This window comes from Nipponia nippon, unplaced genomic scaffold (assembly GCF_047370975.1).
Source record: "Nipponia nippon isolate SJK-2023a ecotype South Korea unplaced genomic scaffold, ASM4737097v1 scaffold_5, whole genome shotgun sequence".
NCBI classification, from domain to species: domain Eukaryota; kingdom Metazoa; phylum Chordata; class Aves; order Pelecaniformes; family Threskiornithidae; genus Nipponia; species Nipponia nippon.
This window is the reverse complement of record NW_028262369.1, coordinates 84092205-84113088: the sequence shown is the minus strand read 5'-3', so window position 1 is coordinate 84113088 and position 20884 is coordinate 84092205. Positions and strand designations below refer to the sequence as shown.

General features: G+C 47.5%; 1 protein-coding gene across 2 annotated transcripts in view; it reads right to left on the bottom strand.

Annotated features, from left to right (window-relative positions):
• The window catches only part of MARCHF4 (membrane associated ring-CH-type finger 4), a 106039-nt gene extending 99231 nt beyond the window's left edge, over nucleotides 1–6808 (bottom strand). For both annotated transcript variants that reach the window (XM_087732988.1, XM_009473861.2), the window contains exon 1: nucleotides 5678–6808. In XM_087732988.1, the coding sequence (XP_087589114.1) occupies nucleotides 5678–6172 (495 nt within the window). In that variant the 5' untranslated portion in view covers nucleotides 6173–6808. The remainder of the gene's footprint in view (nucleotides 1–5677) is intronic.
• Nucleotides 6809–20884: the final 14076 nt, after the last annotated feature.

Below are 20884 nucleotides of genomic sequence, written 5' to 3'. Positions count from 1 at the left end.
TCTACAGATGCAAACAATGGAGCTACATGCTTTTGCATTGCTTGTTCTGTCACTAACTGACATCAGCCACTGTTAATCATGGCCTGAAATGTATATTTAAGAAACAGTGACACAAACACAGACAAGTTCCTTCATGATGCCTTTTATATGGGGAAAAGTGAAAGAAAAGAAAAACTGCTCCTCAGGCTCGCTAGTGGCACTGAAATAAATGGGTCAGGCATCAGAGTTTCAGCAGGCACAAAAGGTGAAAACCCTGTCTCCTAGAGCAATTAAAAGCCAATGGGATTAGTGGCCTTCACTATTATTTATAGAAACCCCACTGTGTGCACAACATTACTGAAATACAGGGGTCAAGTCCCTGCTACTGGATGCCTACCCTTTTGCTGTTGAAGTTAATGGGAGCTTTGCCAATCAACTCTGTGGCAACAGAGTCTAAATCTAAAATAGATGACATCCTGGGCTCTATTCAGTTGATGGCTCAAGAAAGCTTTTGCCAAAGCCAAAAATGTTCTGCCTGCACAGTGTAGGTTTGATCCTGGGACAGATGAAACAGGGGAGTTAGCTATCAAGGTGCTAAGATTCAGAGATGGGAGAGAGGTGGCCTGAATGTCACAGAAAGTATCTTCCCTTCCTTTCTGTCATAAATTACAATATACAGATTGAAATCTAAAGGGCTGCATCCTGGCATCTCTTAGTCTTCGGTTTTAGCAGGACTGGCTGTTTTCCAATACATGATTCTCCTTCTAACACCAAGTAAATGAATCCTGTGGGAACACACCTACGAAAAGGACGTGGATGGGAAGCCTGCACCATCATCAAGTCATGCAACGTGTTTGAAAACAGTGTCCTGATGGTCTAGCTGGTTTGGACAGACCTGTCCAAGTTTCCCTGGCTTTGGACATGCGTGTGATGCTGGTTGCACAGTTGTTTCTTCTTCCACTCCTTCACATCATGCTTGTGCCCTGAATTCTGCCACAGGCTACCTCTTTTCCTCTTTGTCTCACTCCAGAAAAGAGGTACCTGATTCTCCTCCATCTTACAATGTTGTAAATCAGAAATCAAGCATCCCAGAGACTTCCTCTACTCCTCTGTGCTGCTGAGAGACCAGTCTGTAGAGTGGCAATATTTCCTGGCTTACTTCATGCCTTCTCTGCGACACTACCAGGCAGGAAGCTAATGATGGCTTTTGCCTGTACCTGTAACAGGCATGGGGCTGCAATTCTCACTAGTTATTTCAAACAATGCATGCTAATGACCAGCCATACGAAGGCACTAACCATTCACTGAGCCTACACAGGGCTCCCAAGAATGGGGTGTTAATCGAGACTGAGTAATTTAGGGTCACCTTAGTTCTAGAGAGGTCCTGAGCGTGGCAGGTCCCTACACGCTGAAGACATTACATTACATGTGCATGAAATCCAGACATGCACCTGGAGAGGCGGATCTCACTGGCCATGCACAAGGGGCTGGTGAGCTGTGTGGCTAGAGACCAGCCCCAGGGCTCTGCTCCTCTTCAGTGTAACCCTGATCTCTAGATTGACTGAAGCATGAATTTTACTTTCAGAAGTGTTATCATTAATTGCGATGACTCTAGATATCTTTAATAACCACATGGCTTTATAATCCTTTATTAAACTTAGTCTTTGTCCTGCTAACGTCCTGCAGCAAGGAGCTCCACAACCTAATGACATATCACATGTAAATGCATGTCCTAATATCCATTATAAGTTGTCTTCCCTTCCAATTTCCTTGAAGGTCTTCATGTTCTCATATTAATGAGTTGGTGTCCCTAAAGTCTGGAGGGGACTTTGGTGGGAAGAGTAGTCTATTTTCAAACATTTCTATTGAATACCGAGCTAAGTCCAAACTAGCAGCCTGCAGGCAAAAGAGTCCACAGTCTGTTCTCTCTGATCCTCCTTAGCCAACCAATCCTATTTGCACTGGCTTCTCAAATCTCCATCTTTACAGCATTTTTCCCCAGAACAGAGAAAAAGAGAAACACAGACAGAAACTGACAGGTAAGAAAAGACGCATACACTCTCTAACCGACAATCTAACAAGCAATCCTTGAGACACACTGATTTCCAAATGATCTCAGTTTCATTTAAGAACACTTTTCTATTTATTTTCAGCACAGCTAGCACCAACTCTGAGCTCCTAAACCCTGCTGTACTGCTAAATCCTTGTGCCATGGGCAAATACTTTATCTGCTGATGTGAAGGGACTTTTCACCCATGCCTTTTCCTGCTGCTCTCCATGACTTGCTTTCAACTTGGATCCACACCAAGCACTGTGAAACATTTGTGAGAGCAGAGCTCTTCTTAGTTTCTTTCTCTTGCAGAACTTTGTCAGAGATCCAGGAAAGCAGACAAAATTCTGCAAACACTGAGCATTAACCATAACAGAAGAAAATACTCCAGCATCTTTCTTTCTCACTTTCTCCCCAGAGCTTTGCCGTTCTATCCAGGGTCTCAGAATTAGCTGACACAACGGTGCAGGACGCTCACTCAGTGAAACCTTTGCAAATGCCAAGCAAGCCCCCGAAAGGCAATGCCATTACCAAGCTCAGAGTTCAGCCCATCAGCTTTCACGACGTTAAGCCCTCATTTTCAATAAAAGCAGTTGCCTCTTTCAACTGCCAGACCTGAGCAGAGCTTGCTCTTCATGCCCTCAAAACGGGAGCCCAGATGCTGTGATCACCTGGCCACCAGATCCACTCTTTCTCATCTGCATCACTGGTTTCTCTTGAGTAACACACAAGGATCAGAACAGTTTTACAATAATGAGCTTTACTCCTTCCTACGGTCCTCAGCACATTATTAAATGAAAGAATCAGCTTACCCATAAGAGCCACAAACAAATATGAGGAGCTTAAGATATAAGCAATTTGGTAGCCTGAAGTATCATGCGTGTTGGGCAATCATAAATTTAAAGTGAAAATCCCTACTGATTTTGTTTTGCATTAGATATTAAATAAAACCTACTTGCAAAGCCAGATTAGTAAAAAAACCTTTTTGGCTGTTGCACTTTTTTTTTTTTTTTTAAATCAAAACAGGATTAAAACATCTTTTGGAGACTAGCTGTCATTTTATCTGGGTAAATAAGCTTAGAGCGCCTAACAGTCAATTTATAATGAAGGCTTTTGTTCTTGGTACTGTGATGCAGCCCTGCAAATTTGCCCACAGCTGCAGCAGTTTCAGATGTTTTTGACAGGTAAATAAAACACTGTTTATATCTGTCATTGTTATTAATCTGCACAGTAAAGAACTAGCAATTATATTTTGTTTCCAAGTGGATAAATTTTCATGATGATCTTGGCAGGGGTGGTATAGAATAATGTGCCTCTATGACTTTTATAGTTTTAAGGGGCCAAAACATGAAGGGTCCTCACTCAGCTGTTGAGTTGGAAAACAAATGGGAAATAAAGGCTAAACCAGTAATAACCACCATAATAAAAAAGAACAAGGAATTTGGGATCTAGCCCTGTTGGAGTTTTATTGACATAAAGGCCAAATAAACCAAACTGCAGGTCTTGACATCAGCTGCACTGATTCAGCTCTCAGTTATTCTGAACTGTACTTCTAGGAAGGTCTGTCAGGATCTGGCCATGCTTTAAAACCCCACAATTTGGGCCTCCATAATGACTTGTGCTTCCCAGCTGCTGCAAGGCAAAGGGTTTCAGACAGTCCTCAAGACATGCTGGTGAAGAAAAAATTATTTGCGGAATGGCTCAAGGACGAGTGGCAGAACCCAGCTGTAAGTGTCTTATTATATTGGTCAGAAACTGTGAGAAGCAAAAAAGAGAAATCCTGGTGAAATTCTATTAGATGCCAGTCACGTCTGCCCAGCTTCTCACTCAGGTAGGCTGGCAGATGGTCAGCAAATAGTCTCAGTTTTACAATGCAACTTACACAGGTTTTCAGTGTGAAAATTAGCATCCAATTATTTTCGAGCATTAATGTTCTCCAAGGAAGCGAGTTACCTCTATTTTAATTCTGCTTAGGCTCTATTTGCTCAGACACATAAGCCAATCTTGCAGGCGCTATGTCTCATGTACACAGGCAGAACTGCAAGCCAGGGAAGAGTACTAGAAATGTGGAATAATGCAAATTCCCAGGGAGCGAGTTGCATGGCTCCCAACTTTTAGAAGAGACGGGGAGGAGACAGTCAAGTGAGGAAGGCATACAGCATCTCCAGAAAAGAATGATTCTCCCCGCCCCCCATCTGAAAGCCTATGGTGAAAATTGTGTCTCACAGCTACCACTCAGCTGCATAAATCATTAGAGAAGGCCACAGTCCATTGAGCACTGAGCTCTGATCTATGGGACCCCTGGTGTGACACATGCAGCAGGGCTGTGGACAGACGGATGAGGTGGTGGCAGGCCCTGCTTCTCCCAAAGGAGAATGGGAGCCTATTCCCCACCTCCCTGCCCCCATCACCACCATCCTCAGACCTCCATAAGGGAAGGCACGATCACTGCATTACAGATGTGGGCACTATCCTTGGGACAGGCAGGACGCGTGCCAGAGCGTGGCCACTCTCAGACGAGCACTGGCTTTCCTTAGCTGAGCACACAGGCCCACGCAGGGGAAAGAAGACATGGGGCAAAACCTGTTTTGCTCAAGATTTCAACGCATCACCTTACGTGCCAGGATCTGTGCCTAAAATGGAAATCGGTACCAGCCAAGTCGAACCTCACAACCCTTTCTTGTGCAAGGATCCCTTATTATCACAGGTAACAGGACTATCCTGAGTACTAAAGGTTATCTGCATATCTGGGCTTGATCCCACAAGCAGAAGTCTGCAGCCTTCCTTGCCGCCTGCAGCCGTGTCACGTTAGGTACAAATATTGCTGTGTATATTACTGTAAGGAAGTTGCCAGCCTGAAAATACATGAACTGCTTTTAATTGTCATTAAATAGGGAGAATAATGCCCCAGGGTGGCACCTCATGTTCTAGTGAGGTTGCATTTGTTTCATTGTCCTGTGTAGTGGAGGGAAACTTCACTGGCTCAACCTCAGTCTGTACCAAGGAGCATCTCAAGGCTGCAGCTTCAGCAGGTACAATTGTAACCAGAGGTTTTCCTCCTCTAGGTAGTGCACTGGGAGCATAGGAGCAACGGCAAACCCACAGAGCTCCTACTAGCCGTCCCTTGGGAACCACTGATGAGCTGGGGCTGCCTCCTGCCACGTGTATATACAGACTGAAGTTGTATTTTTAAGAGCAAACAGCACATTAAACACGTCCTTTGCATCACTTCTGGCATCATCGTAACTGGGTACCAACAAGGCGACAAAAAGCCCCCCCATGCCGAGATGGGCTCTGCTCCATGAAGGAGTCCGTGAGTCCCTGCCATGCCACAGCTGCACGGCTCTGAGGCTGGGCATGAGTGCCCGGGGCAAGGCTGCTGGGCAGCAGAGAGGGAAGAAGTGGGCCTCCGCCCCACATTTCTCTGGGAAACACCGCCGAGGAGCAGAATCCTGGAGCCCAGGGCCTGGGCAGAGGACAGAGCCCCTCTGGGTCTGGGGTCCTGTTCCGCGCAGCGGGGAGACCCCTGTGAGCAGCAGGCCCCAGCTGCTGCAGGCTGAAGCATCGCTACCACCGGGGGAGCCGGCCTCCCGCCGCCACCCGCCGTCGCTCCCCCGCCCCAGCGCCCACCGCCCTCGGCGGGCTCACCTGCTCGGGCCCCTGGAAGCAGATCCTGCAGAGCGGGGTGCGGATGCCGCTGTCGACGCTGCTGCCCAACGAGTAGCGGTCCTCGGCCTTGCCCTTGCCGAAGTCATCCGAGGAGGTGCTGCTGGGCAGGGAGGCGGGCGGCTCCCCGGCGGGGCTGCCCCACTCCTCGGCGGCCGGGCTGCCCGCTCCGCCGCCGCCGCCTCCCGCCGCCGCCGCCGCCGCCGCCGCCGCCCGCCAGCCGGGCCCTCGCCCCCCGGGCGGTGCGGCCCCCGCCGGGCCGCCCGCCGCCGCCTCTGCGCCGCCGGGCATGGGGAGCGGCGGCGGCGGGGAGGGCGGCGGCGGAGCGGGGGGTCTCCGCAGCAGGAAGACCTTCAGGTCATTGAAGAGCATGCGGCAGCGGCACTTGAGGAGGCCTTGGTTTCGCAACATCTGTCTCGGACGGAGGAGCCCGCAGCAGCAGAAGCAGAAAGTGACCGCGCCGGGTGGTATTAACATGTGCCTTTCCTTGGCAGGCGGGAACGGGCCGGGAAAGAAAAAGGCAGGAGCCGGGCAGCCCCGCGGCCGGGGGGGCTCCGCTGCGGCCGCGGCGCCTGGGGAGGGGGCTGCGCGGGCCGGCGGGGAAAGGACGAAGGCAGAGCCGGAGGGCGAGGGGGTGAAACCCCCGGCAGCCCGCTGAAATCCGCCGAGGATGACAATGAATAAACAAAAAACGACAAAAAACCCACGCCAAAATAACCCCCGACTCTGCGCTCCTGGGGGATTCTTAACCCCCCGTCCACAAGTTTGTTCAGAAATCAGCGGGAGGAGGAAATAAATCTCCCACGCCCGAGGGTCCGGGGCGCGGGCGGCGGGCCCGGGAGGGAGCCCCTGCTCGGCTCTCGCAACTCCTAAGCCTGTAAAAAAGAAGGGTCCACGTCTCCGGTGGGTGTGGGGAGGAGGGAGAATATGGTTCTTTCGACAGTATTTGGCATCTCAAGTAATTTTCCTTTTTCTTCTATTTTTTAATAATTTTTTTTTTCAATTAAAAAATAAAACCCGATCACACGAGACCCGGTGTGCACCCAGACAAAATAGCAGCCGGTCTGGCTATCAAAATGCAAAATTGGTAGCTGTTGTTATTATCAAAATTGCCTCTTTGACAAAAAAGACCTTCACATTGTTTGTGGGAAAACACCCTACGTTTCCAACACTGTACTCCCAGGTGGCTTCAGATTTTACCGTTGCCTTTAAAAGATTTCATTGTAAATATTAAAAGTCCTGAAAGAAATAATTAGCATTCAGTGAGCTTAATCCCAGATGTACTGAGATAAATATATTTTTATATATATAATATATATATATCATATATATTTTTATATATATTTATATATTCTGACCTTCTCTATTCCAGCAGCTGTCTGGACCACACCAAAAAAAAAAAAAAATCAGAGCGAAATTGGTGAGGGAAGGCGGCTGTATTATTCCCTAAGCTGATACCATCCTGGACCAAAAAAACCCCGTCGAAATCGGATCTATTCTTCGCATGTAATTGACCGGGGAAACGTGGATCTTACATGGTCACGTTTCCTTTCCTCCTTTCACAAAACAGGAACGTCATCAAACGCATTGGCAGCTTGTACAGACCATTGTGGATGGCGAGGCGGCCAGGGCTCTATCAGCAATTGCAGGGACCTCCTTTTGATGCATTGGACGAGGCTGCTTCTTTCTCTCCACCACCGTCCCCACCTTCATTTTCCTCCCCTTCTGCCCTCCTCCTCCTCTGACTGTTGTTCTCTCTCACAGGCATTGACATTCAACCATCGCAAGTCTGTCGCACTCTCGCTGGCAGGAAAAAAAAAATCGGAGCAGATAATTCTCTTCTTCCTCCTAAAAGGCTCGGATGGAGCACAATGCGCCAGACACACGGGGCAGCATGGCTTATTCTTCGTGCGGCTCCTACCGCTTTGGCAACATCGAGCTGGTGTGTGCCTGTGTGCCTTTCTCCCTCAGCAGCAGCCTCCCCTCCGTTATCCCATCCGGCTTGCCGTGATGATGTTGCTGTTGCTATCTCCCTTGGATGCAATGGGGAAGGCAGATTGTTTGCAGTGCAAGCGGGGATTTGCAGGAAGGGAGGGGTGTAACGTGGCCGCGCTCTCCTCCCTCCCCCGGCTTAAAAAAAAAAAAAAGGGCAAAAAAAAGGAAAAAAAAGAAGCAAAAAGGCGGGGTGAGGCGGGGGGGGAGAATCAAAGGGAGAAATGGGGCCCTCCCCAAGCTTTGATGCCCCGGGCTGCCGGCTGCCTGCAAGAGCCCACGCCGGGGAGGCAGGGAGGAGGGGCGGGGGAAGGGGCTGGGCGGCCGCTGCGGCTTCAGCACCAGGAGCGGCGGACAGCTCCGCCGGCCGCGGGCGGGGGCGCGGCGCCTCCGCGCTGCTCCGCGCTGCTCCGCGCTGCGCTGCGCGCCCCCGGCCCCCCCCCCCCCGCCGCCGGGCCAGGCCCCGGGGCCCCGCAGCCCGCCCGCCCTGCCGAGAGCGGCCACCGCAGGAGGCGGAAGGCAGCCAGGGTCCGCAGCCTGCCGAAGGCGAAACCTCTGCGCCCCGGCCTGCCGCCAGGCTGGGAGATGTTCCCCTCCCACCGCCCGTGGCGGGGACCCGCGAAAGAAGGAAACTTCCAGGGGCAGGTGGCAGCGAGGGACCGTTCGGTGGCTTCTGGGGCAATGGTGCCTGCTTCACAGGTTCCCAGCAGGAAGCCGAAATCCCACTAACAAACTTTTGCCTACCGGATTAATTAGTTGCAGAGGATTTCATGGTTTAATAGCTATGATAATCAATATTTTTTCATTTCACTCCAGCAGCATTTGCTCGCTGATAGATTTGTTTTGTTTCAGTAGCATATATTTCAGTAGAAATATGGGTTCCTTGTAGCCCAATGAAGGGTAAATATGACTGAACACCATCGCTTAATTAGAGATTTGCTGAAAGTAACCAATGGCAGCCAAAGCTGATAGTTTTTACTCGCTTCAGCCTATTTGAAAATTTTAAGTAGCAGCTGCTGGAGCCCATTACCTTTTCTCTGCAATCAGCAGAGGTGGCTTTCTCCACATTGGCCTGCTATGTGTGTCCGTGCAGCCCCATCCGGTCTATGAATACAAGGGGAAAATCAGCTCTTCGCCAGGACTCTGTCTTTGCCATCTCCACTGGAACAGCTGACAAAGGTGCTGGGTTTGATGTGGACCAAAAGTATGAATGATACAGATGATCGGAAGGCTTCTAGTCTATGCAGTCTGGCTAGTGCAGTGTCTCAGCTCAGGGACCAGTGAACTCCCGCCAGATGGGACACACCTTTTGGTGACACAGAGCTGGGCCTGGGTCCGACATCATGTCAACGCCATTGAAATTTCAGGCTCCTTAATTTGGTTTCTCGCTAGGGTTTCCTCAGACTCCTGCTTCAGTAGGACGCAGCATGCACCAATGCCCAGGCTGGGTTCTCTTAGCTGGTCTTGTGCATGAGGTCTTCCTTGGCAGTGGCCCAGGAGTTACGGCTGACAGACAATCTAATGTCACTCAAAAGTTGTGCTGGGCCCTAGACAATGATTTGAAATTGTCTCCCTTAGAATAAGACGTGACATGCATAAACCACTGTGCCATGATCAGCAGAGGAATCTATGTTGGTACCTAATTAAAAAGGGAACAAACTTGATTATTCACTACAGGAAAATGAAACCAGCACATACAATTAATTTCCAACAAATAAATTACACATCGGGATGCTCTAAAGCTAAAACATTCATCACTGCAGCCTGCCATTTCTCAGAAAAGCTGGTCAGATTTGCCAGTAGTGGCTCTCTACAACATATCTAAGGCTTCTCAGAATTTCACATGTGTCTAATGGGGTCATTAGAGAAATAATAATGGAAAGAGCATTTTAGGGACTTCCTGAGCATGAGACAGGCTGGCTAGAGGCTGAGTCTCTCTGCCCATGCTCCAGGATGGCTTTCCACCCCCCCTGCTTTTTATTGCCCTCATCTTCTTGTCTTGATGTCGCCAACATTTTTAGAATGGTTCCATCAATAACAGAACTGGAGAAAAATATATTGTTGTCATCCTTTGCCTGTGTAAAGCATCTTTCATCCTCCCCTCCTGCCCATGCCTGGTTTTACAGAAAGGATATGCTCAGGGTAGAGGAGATCTTTGTATTATACTCTGGGTTTTAATGTACGGGCTGTGTGCCCAGAGAGTTGAATGGCTGATAAATGTGACAAAATAAATAAAACAAACAATAAATCGGAGGTGCTCCATATGCTTCCCAGAGGTGAGTGGGTACTATTGTTCCTCTTTTGGTAAATGGGACAGCGGCCAATGTTTTCACACTTGGATGCTGCATTCAGGTCCCTTGGTATGGATCAAGGTCCCTTGCTTAAAATGCTCGCACTGGAAAGAGCTGGCCCAAGACACTTTGGTGAGATGCCAATGAGAGCAGGGGGCTGTCCAGAGGCCGATGCAGCCTTCCTAACTTTGCTCCACAGGAAGCAACATGCTGCAAATGATGGGCAACCCCTTCTCCTTTTGCAGAAGGGCCTGTCTCTGGGAGTTTTGATGCTGTGTTTCTTGAGCCCACTAATAGTCATGAGGTTAACATAGGGAGGAAACATATGGGAGGCATCAGCTCTGGCACACACTACCTCTGCCCTCCTCAGGTACAGAAAGGGGAAGAAAAAAACATGGACCCATCAGCTGAGAGTGAAGAACTGGTTCCTCTTGATTGGCTGCATCTGAGCTACTGGCTAGGAAATCAGAAGGGGAGATGCCCAGGCATCTCAGTGCAGAGCTGCATGCCTGTTTGTTATAGATCCTGCATCAGGATGGATTCAGGTGTCAGGCTGCAGGTCGGTCTCATGGCAGATATTCTCGCTCTGGTCTTCTAGAGCAGAGTGTGGGCCCATTGGCCCTTAGCTACCACCTCAACAAGGAGGAAAAAAATATTGTTGTTTATGTGCCTCCTCTTCGTCTCTCTGTACAAACCATCGCTCAGTGCAGAGGGAGTGGAGGAAGGAAGAAAGAGGGTGGCTAGAGTGGCAGCGATACTTGATCTGCCTATGTGGCAGTCTGATATAAAATCATATCAGAAATCTTTTTTTTTAATGTTGTTAGGTCAGAAATTTAAAAAATGGCAGAGAGTGAGAGGGCAAATACAAGCAGGACAGCTCTGTGTGGACTGCAGCCGAACAGCTTGAATGCAGCATACCGGTCATTGTGCACGAGTATGTGAGAGACAGACAATATAAATGCTGATGTGGACAGCCAGAAAGCTGCCAGAGAAACATCCCTTTGTGTTTTCCATCTCTCAGGAAATAAACAGTTACCTAAACCCATTTTCATGCCCACCTACTCGGTCAATAGCTGCACTGCGCCTCCTGCTCCACTTACAGATCCTTAATGGTGCAGAGGAGCTTTGATTGCCGTGGCGTGGGCCCCATCCCTCTGGCAAACCATTACTTAAATCCAATCCATCGAAGGTTCCTACTGCTCTCTCAGTGATGGGGAGCTGCTCATCAGCTGAGTACCCTCTGATTGCTTGTCACAGCCAGACTTCCTGGTTCTTTTTCCCGGATGGAGATATTAAATAAATCTCAAGTGATGTAATTACCATAACTCAGTCAACGAAGCTTGCGGGCAGACACAGCCGGGGGCTGAAGGGAGCTCTGTCATATTTTCTTTGGTCTTTCTTTCTTTCTGGGCAGTTGCAAATGTGCCGATGCAAAGGATGCTGCTGCTGGGAAGCTGGGCTTAGCAGGTGGGGGTTATGCATCCTCCAAGCATCCAGAAATAATCCATGTATTGATTGGAATGATCTTCTCAAAGGAGATCAGAAATAATTTCTGGAGTGCTGTGCCTTGGTATATCTGCTGCCTTGGGCTGGAGCAAAAAGCATCCATGTGGTTCTCTGCACACAGGGAGTCCCTGTGCTACTGCTTTCTCCCCAAGCAGGGGCTAAACTTCCACTCGCTCTCTTCCTGTGAGGACCACGGTCTGCCTCTGAGTTGATACAGAGCAAATTTTTCTACTTCCATGGCAGCTTGCTCTCCGCTAAGGGAAGAGAAGGAATAGTTCTTTTTTGAAAAATCAGGCATGCCCTGCAACAGGAGCCCAAGCACTGAAGTACAACTGTACATCTTTTTCCTTGGGTTTAGGAAGAAATCCAGGTCTTTGTTTTATTGAGCTTTCTCTACAAGCAGTCTTGAGGCCAGTCAATGTGCAGGAGTATGTGAGAGAGATGACACAATTGCTGATGAGGACAGCCCCCACCTTTCCTCCTTCAGGATCTGGATTTCAAATTCAAACTTGCAAAGCCACAGCACTTCTCTTCAGGACTAGACAACCCCAAACATAGAGCTTTCCTGGTAACAAGTCCTACACTAACTCCTACAAAAGGAATTCCTTGTCCCCTTGGGTGACTAGTCAGAACTGTGACTTGAACAGAGCAGCTGCAATAGATGGTGCATTTCAGGATATCTTCAGAAGGCATTTAACCAAATGCTGAGTAGTTTTATCTATCCAGGAATGTAGTAATTGTCATGAAATCCCAAACCTAAAAGAACATGGAATTTAGACATTTAAAAAAAAAAAAAAAGAGAAAGTATATAATCACAGGTCCCTTGGATATTTCCACTACTCTCCTGAGTCAAGTCAAATTTGTTTCAAGTCCCTAATTGCATTCTCAGATGTATGTTATTTTAGCGACATGCAACAGTCCTAGAACTAGCTCTCACTTGTCTGACATGGGATTTAGAGAGAAAACAACGTTGTTAAGCAAGCCCATTAGAGACTGATCCTGAGAGATATGCCATGCTCTCCAAATCAAGCTGAACTAGAGGATCTAGCATGTTGTCAGGCATTTGCTTAGCTACCAGGATTCATGATCAGACACAGTAGGACTGAGGATATTCCCCTTAGGACCATCATGAGTGTACTGTGGCACAACACTGCCATACTCAGCTTAAGAAAACAGGAGCAACTTTGTATGGGAAGACTGAATGTCTGTCCTCAGGAGGACCCATTTGTGGCACAAAGGGGTCATGTGTGGTGACACCACACCAGGATGTCCAGGAGATGAATTCTGTGAATCCTGTGCTGAGCTGAGATCCCTCTTGAGCTAGAACTCTGCTTCGGTATAATAAATATCTTGAGCATTTGAGACTGTTTCCCCAAATTCTTATAAATCCATACCTTAGGATTTAACATCTTAGGCTGCCCAGATAACTTCCTCAGCTACAGCAGCTTGTTTCTGGATCAGCAGGCAAATACACGCATGCTGCATAAATACAATGCAGGCAGTGAAATCACTTGCAAGCCAGATAATCGTCTTAGTTTCATCAGTAGTAGATGAGTTTCCGTGTTGGCAGAGGCCAAGGTCCAGATGTGAATAGAAGACCATTTTAGGTGTCTCCTAAGTGACCCTCATTGCATATAGTGGGTCTTGAGAAAGGAGGGGTCACTGGAAATCAGAGAAAGGCACACAGTGAAGAACATGGCAGGAGGACATCCTAGCTTCTCCCTGTGCTGAAGAAGCACCCACCACGTGCACCAGCTCCACATCATTTTCACAGCAGGAGCAGTCGGTAGGTTTCCAGATCTGCCTGGAAATGTCAGGTACAAAACACTGGTCTAACCCACAGCCTGTTAAGATACTGCGTTGCCTCTCTCCCTTGCCCTGAATATGCTCCACTGCACATCAGAAATACAGGAAAGCTCACAACTGTTGTTAATAAGCGCGCGAAGATTCCACTGGCAGGCATCACTCTCCTTGGTGACTTCTCCCCACACCTTTGCACAAAGGACAAGTGTGGTGTCTTGTCAATGAAAGAACTCAGGGCTCCATTGGGAAGAGATAGGACGGAGATAAGAGGATAAGTGTGGATTTAAAGGCAGGACTGTCGGAGATGGAGTGCTGCCGGCGATGAAAGCAGAGAGAAATGGAAGAGCAGTGAGTGGGAAAAGTTAATGGATTTACACCAGTGGAAACAGGAGTTGATTTTTGACCATTGCACTTCTAAGGAGGGTCCCACAATAGTACATCAGAATGGAAACCTTGTTCTGAAAGGGGGTGGCCCAGACACAGCATCTGAAAGAGAGCTTGAGCATCGCATTGGCACACTCTCCCAGGGCCTCAGGAGCACGTGAAGTGAGAGACTGTTATGTCCAAGTGATGGCCTAGATCTACTGCTTCCTAACGGACTTTTGCATTAATTAAAGGGAGATTTCAAAACCATATACATTTTCTTGCCAAGATAATTAATTGATTTAGAAGTTTATGTAGTTAAAGAGTTCTGTAATTACATTTTATGGTGGGGGGAGCATTTTAGGGATGGATTCTGCCACGTGCTGAACAACTCTGTGAAGATGCTGAGCACCTGGGTTCCCCAGTGGGCTGAACCGTTGCTGCTGATGAGCTGGAAATCCCCTCTGGTCCTTGGGGTCATGCAGCTCTTAATGACTTGGTCCCACTAGACTGAAGTATCCAGTCTCATAGCCTCCAGAAGGAAACTCTCTAAAGCACTTGCTTCAGAGCCAGTGTCTGCATGTAGGCAGCAACTCCCGGCTGTTGAAAGGGCTTTTCCTTCCTAACAGGCTTTAGCTGTCTCCGGTGATGTTTTTTTAACCCTCAGGTCAGATGCAGGTGACTGTGGTGATGGGCTGGCTCTAATACCAGCCCTTTCCATATTAAGACTAATGTGGTTTCTCTGGATCTTCCTCCCAGACAAATGCTTGCTCTCATTCAAGAAGAGGGGGAGAACACAAGCCGTCTACCCCAGGAAACACTTCCCTCCCTGCGTCACCCCAAAACTTGCATCCCTGCCTTCCTGCCCTGCCCTGTAAGGGCATGAATAAACTCCTGGCCCTGAAAGCACTTAAGCTAGGTGGGAAGAGCTACAAGCCCTTTGATTTGCACAGGGAAACCGAGGCACAGGCAGGAGAATTCCCTCATTCGAGTCAGCAGTGAAGCGCTACATGGGGACCTATTTTACCTCGTAGCAAGAGTCTCTTCTGAGAGCAATTTGCACATCCTTGTGTGATGTGCAAATAAGCACACACGCAATATATATCTGTTTTTCTTCCCTGTCTTTACGACTGAATAACCACACAATCTTTGTTCCATGGAAGTTTGACTGCTGCTGTTTATTGCCCCCTGGAAACAGGATGACAACAGCCCACAGCTCCTCCACAGCAACTCACAAAGTTCTCCCGAGCACAGAATTATGCCCGTCGGAGGCAATAAACAGCACAAATGGTAGAGTGACTAAGCAGCAAAGATCCTGCATTTGTGTAGAAACTAGCAATGAGAAGGAGGAAAGGATACCCTGGAGGATATATAGTGCCTTAGGAAAAAAGTTTCCAGCATGTTCTAAAAAGGGAGGTTTCCACGCATAAGACATAGGCCAAATTTGAACCTCATCCCACCTTTGAACCTGCCTGTGATCCTGGGTAAGGCTCCCATGCTGGGCATGGAGGCCAGGAGACCCGGCAGGATAGTGCTCCAGATGCTCCCCACCTACTCCTGGAGGAGCAGGGATGGGCATTCAAGCTTGCCGTGGCCCCACCGGAGGAGCTGGTGGCCGTTGTTTGCCCTGCCCAACCATCACCCTACCCCAGCACAGTGGCCATGTCGTGGGCCTCTGCCCAGGCTCCCTGCACAGGAGGGTGCATGGGGCAAGGTGGGCTTAGCCCAGTGCAGGACCCACTTTTGCCACCTGCAGGGCATGGTGTCGTGGTACCTGTGATAATTCTGGGAATGGGTCTGGGTCTGCGACCCAGAGGAAGATCACAAGCTGACAGGACTGCAGGAATGACTGTGCTTATGTACATTATGACGATGAGGAGCTGCTGCTGACATACGCTAAACGAAGCCCATGGCTGGGAGTCCTGGTCATCCAGGCAAAAGGCAGAGCGGGCAGACCAACAATCTCTTCCTTAGGATGCTGCTTTTTCAGTTACATGGTGGCACTACACAGAGGGGAAGAGTTTCCTCTGGACACACCAGCTTACTAGAAAATCAGAAAATCACAGGAGAATTGGCCCAGAGTATATCCTCCTCTTGCCTTCCCTGATACAGTTTGGGTGTGTGATACCAGGAGAGCATGAGGAGGGAGATGACATCTCTTCTGTCTGAAGCCATCATGTGTTGGGACTCTGCTGCTGAGCTCACCCCTGTCCGGCTCTGATGCCCTTTGGGGAGCCCTCATTTAGGCAGATAAGGATCAAAACCATGAGGGATCTCAGCACAGGAAACTGCCCACACGATCTCTTTTCTCTGAGGCAGAGCTGCTCCTGCAGTGGCATTGGCAATATGTGCTCCCACAAAATTGCTGTCCCAACGAAATCCTGATGTACACAAGAAAAAAAATTAATCTCCTTTTGTTCTCTTCCCTGACCACCTCCTTCCTACATTTTTCTTTTTGATTCATTTTTATGTTCAGTGGTATAAATTTTCCAGGTCAGTGCTAAGTCCCTTGGTTGTGTGATCTTTACATACCAGCAGACATATGCAGAGAGATGAGAGGAGACCAAGTGCAAACCAATCCATCCTACTGACACTTTTATTTATCTGTTTTCTTTCCCCATCTGCCACTGCTCAACTGCGTCTGTGTGTGTGTGTGTGTGTGCAAGAGGGATGGGGAAAGGGGATGGGATACTGGTAAAGCCACTGAAGATCTCTCTGCTTGCAACTGTAGCTCTCTCCTTTCCTTCCTACCACCCTGCTATTCATCCCTCCTCCAGTCATCTCACATTGCCTCCAACCCTTTGCTCGTGTTCTGCTTTGTGGCAAAAAAGAGACTAATGTATCAAATAAAAATAACGCAGGGTTTTTTAGTGCTGATGCAAGATGCCAGGGTGAGAGTCAGGAAGCTGGAGCCATCTGCCAAACCCAGACTCAACACCGGTGGCAAAACTGCCCTGCTGCCAGGGGCATTGAGGGCTCCCAAGCGAAAAACACCAGCGTCCGCAGCTTGAGCCGAGCTCTGTGGCTGAAAGCAGAGACAGATGCACATCATCTGTGGATCAGGCAGAGAGGGGGACTCTTAACACACACTGACTATTAATATTTCATGGTCCTGACATCCAGCAACCACACTGAGAGGAGAGACAGGAGTTTGTTCTTTTAGATTCTCATTTAACCATGCCCTTCCCACTGAACGTGCAAGCCAAGGCTAGTCACGGCACACAGCGGAGTTCTTTGCTCACTAGGCCTGGGTCAAGACCCTGATTTTTTCATGCAGTCTGTATCAGCTATAACAATTTCTACTCTACTCTGACCCAGGATGGTTCTGAACCATCAACTACAGGCAAAGCAAGGTCCAGTGCTGTTAAGTCTCTCACCTATTAAATCATTCAGATAATCTCCATTTAGAGTATTTAATTTTTCCAGCAATCCTGTTTTCTCTTCTAGGAACTAAGCCTCAAGAACTCATGACCCACTGGGTATTTGCAAAGTGGCATGCATTCAAAATGCACTTCTTTTATAGCAGTGGTGTTATCACATAGCGAGCTTGTTCCTGGAATGAGCATTGCTTAGGAGTTGTCAATACTTCAATCTGATTTATACAAGCTGTGTTCTCTCTCTCCCTCTTCCCTCAAATAAGCATTAATAAGTCCTCAACCTGGACAGATCCCAGATAGTGGGATCAGTACCTGGCAACATATCAGCTTTGTTGCTGAAATCGGGGACGAAGCAGGGACAACTGAAAATGTTTCTCCCGTTTGTTTTTAATTCTGCTTGCAAATAGCTTGTTGCCTGTCTGAAGTACGACTGCCCTATAGGAATACACTTCATTTCTTATATTACTGTGCGCCAATTAAGTAATTAATGAAAGTCTGGAAAATCTATTTAAAAATCCCTGCATCCACAGGGAACATTAATATCGCATGGTGTCATGACCATGAACAAAACCTGACAGCATGTGCAAATTCAGAGGGAACTACCTGTTCTGCTGTTAAGAGATCAAGTTCAAACGCTGCATCAAATGAGTTTCAAGACCTGGTCTTTAACTCGTCTGTGGACTGGAAAATATTTGCAGGGCATATGGGGGTTAGTCTTTGCCCTCCAGGACTCAGTTGTCACTTTACAACCATATGATGTATTAGACATCGCTAGACATGAGTGTCACTGCTTTTAGCCTCAAATTCTGTCAGCATGATATTGTGCCGTGATGCAGTCACAGTCAGCATCTTGATTTGATTTGTGCATTGCTTCACAATTCGCTCCAGGAGGGCTTAGGGTCCAATTCTGCAACAGCTCTGCAAATGAGAAAAGTCGTCCCCACCACTGCTTACAGACCTGAGCCCTTCACATCCAGCAAGCAGCGTTCTCAGAGCACGGGGCAGCACCACCCATCCTGGCAAAACTGTATGGAAATGGTGACCATTTGCAAACTTTACTTGACCTCAGAGGCAATGCTTGATTACTCTGTGTTACAGTGAATCCAGATGGACAACAGGGAAAGAAACAAGGGATTTGCTGAAAACCCAGCTGCTGCTTCTGAGCTTGGATTTTCCAGGTCAATACATTTCAAATTTTTTTCCACCGACAGAGAGAAGGGAAAACCTCACCCTTCCACACTCAGTTTTAAGTCTTGCTCCTGCAAGACAATTTTAAAACAAATTTGTTGCCTGTTACAGGAGGAGACCCACTCTCAATCCATACTTCTGCACTGTCTTTTGATTCAAGGCTGCCCCATAGCAATGAGCAGAGCTTCATCACCATCCCTCTAGACAGTGTTAGTGAGGGTCTAAATAGCAAAAATGGGTTTTGTAGCATGGACATCTGTTTTCTAGGACCTGGATCAAGAATCATAAACTCATTTCACATACACCAGTGAACAGCTATCACAGAGCAACAGCTTTCAGCCCTCATCAGCCTAAACTAAATGCAGGTCAAGAAATTATTGGTGCAAGACTCCCAATTCATCGACGACTTCTGAAGCATTTCTGTCCTCAGCAATAGCAGCATAATCTCAGATTAATATATTAAATCATGAATCCAGAAAACTACTCTATCAGCAACTATATATATTTGTATACGCACAAATATGTATACATGTATAAACTCAATGTGTGTACTGTCTGTGTATGTGTGCACCCTCGCATGACAAGAGATGCAATCAGACAACTCGTGCACTTTTCTCCTCTCCTGATACAAGAGCTATGGAGCAACCACTGAATCTGAAAGATGGAAAATGTCAAATAGACCACCAGGAATAACGGTTGTTACGACATATGACCAGCAAATGAAATATATTGCCTCAAGATATCACGCAGGATCAAACTGTGCATTTGATAGTGGACAGCTATGTGATAATCCCATGATCTATCACCTAAAACATGGATCTGCTCCCTGGTACAGACAAAAGAAAGGATTCAGTGAACAACCATGCTGAATGGGACGAGTAGTTCCTTTATTCTTGTATAGTGAAGATAAATCTCATCATGTTTTATTGTTGTAACTCTTGTGTTTTGTAATCCTTTTTACTGGACAGAAGTATTCCAAACAATGCTAGTTTCTTGAGTCCCAGAAACTACAACTGAGTTTAGACAAACTTTTGCAGCCCTCAAACCATGACATGAGTGAACTTTCTGTGGATCCTTCGTGAACACTTCTCAGGGTGAGGCAAGACCCATCCTCACAGTGTAACACAAAACTGATTTCCTAGATCAAATGCGAGTTTGTAATTGAATTTGGACATATTCGACTACATGACAAACACTAAACCCGCTGCTTGTTGTACAACGTATAATGTCTATGTTTAGTTATAGCCCCACTGGGGAAAGGACAACTCTTTTTATTCACCTATAACGAACCCTGCATGCCTGTGCCACCATAGGCATAAAAAAATATTAATTGCACTACCAGTCCCTTGAGCTATTCATGCCACTTCCTTCTCCCCCACCACCCTATATTAAGCCTTTTAAAGCCGAAAGTGGCTGTAAATCTTTCTAAATGCCAGAGGACCATTTTGCTAAAACATTATCCATCTTAACATCATGTCAGATTTCTGAATGAGAATGACTTCTTCCGTGGGAACAGGCCTATAACTTATACTGCTTCTCATTTCCTGAAGCACTGGAATTGTGCTGCTCCCTAATGTTATTTTATTAAGATGCGATTTGTCATCATATTGCTGAAAACAAGATAAAATGCGGGCTAATTAAATTCCTTATTTAACTTGATGAGCATCTGCTTTCTGTAGTCACATTCTTTTAAACAGAACCTTTGTAGCTGTTTCTCAGGATCTGGCTATCACGATTTTTACTGTGATCAAAATGGGGAAATACCCCCCCTAAATAAAGGCATGTGCATTCTCATTGCTTATGACCCTTGTTATTTATAATGAGAGACGTATAGCACCGCCCAGGCAGACTGCAGCAGCGCCTTGCGAGCACGCTGCCCTGACACTTCAAGAGCACTCCCTGTTGTGGAATAATTGCTATCCCAAGGAGCCCAGTGGAAGTCACTGAGACAAGCTGGTAGCAAAATACTGCAGCTGACAGCAAGGGTTTTCTAGATCAGGCTGCTATACAAAATATAACAAACAAATCACCTTGTGACTCCCCCCTTCTGTAGCAGATGAGACTCCCAACATAAAGGAAAATCATCTCTGTTGAAGGAGCAGGCTTAACAAGCTTAAGCACACACTTCAAGTTTAGCGTGTGCTTAAGTGTGCTGTTTGCCAAGGCCAGATTCTGGCTCGCTTTCCATGCACTGCATTCAAGGAGGTTTTTAAGATGAGAGCAACCTTCGTGCATCATCAGTTGAGTGAAGACTGAGGCAGAAGAGACTCCTGTGCTGAGTCCACATTCCTAATTAAAGCAGTGGTCTTACGCTGCTCCCATCTAAGTCACAGCAGAGGATGGCAAACACTCGTATCAGAACCCACTGTAAGCTCAGGTCTTTTAGGAAAGTCTTGGGCATGCCACAACCCTGGGTCTGTCTCTTGGAAACCCACTTGGCATCAGACCTGGCATCCCACAGAAGTCCAGAGCTGCTCCACCAGCTCCTCTTGGTCTAGAGTATGCTTTGAGATCCTCCAAGGAGAGATGCTGCTCCTGTGCAAGGGCAAAGGACCATTAATATTACATTGGTGGTTAATAATTTAACATCAGTGACCTCTGATGCTCCTGCTTAAAGGATTTCTCCGTATCTCTGGGTCTCTTATGCACCAGGAAGAAAAAGGGCAGAG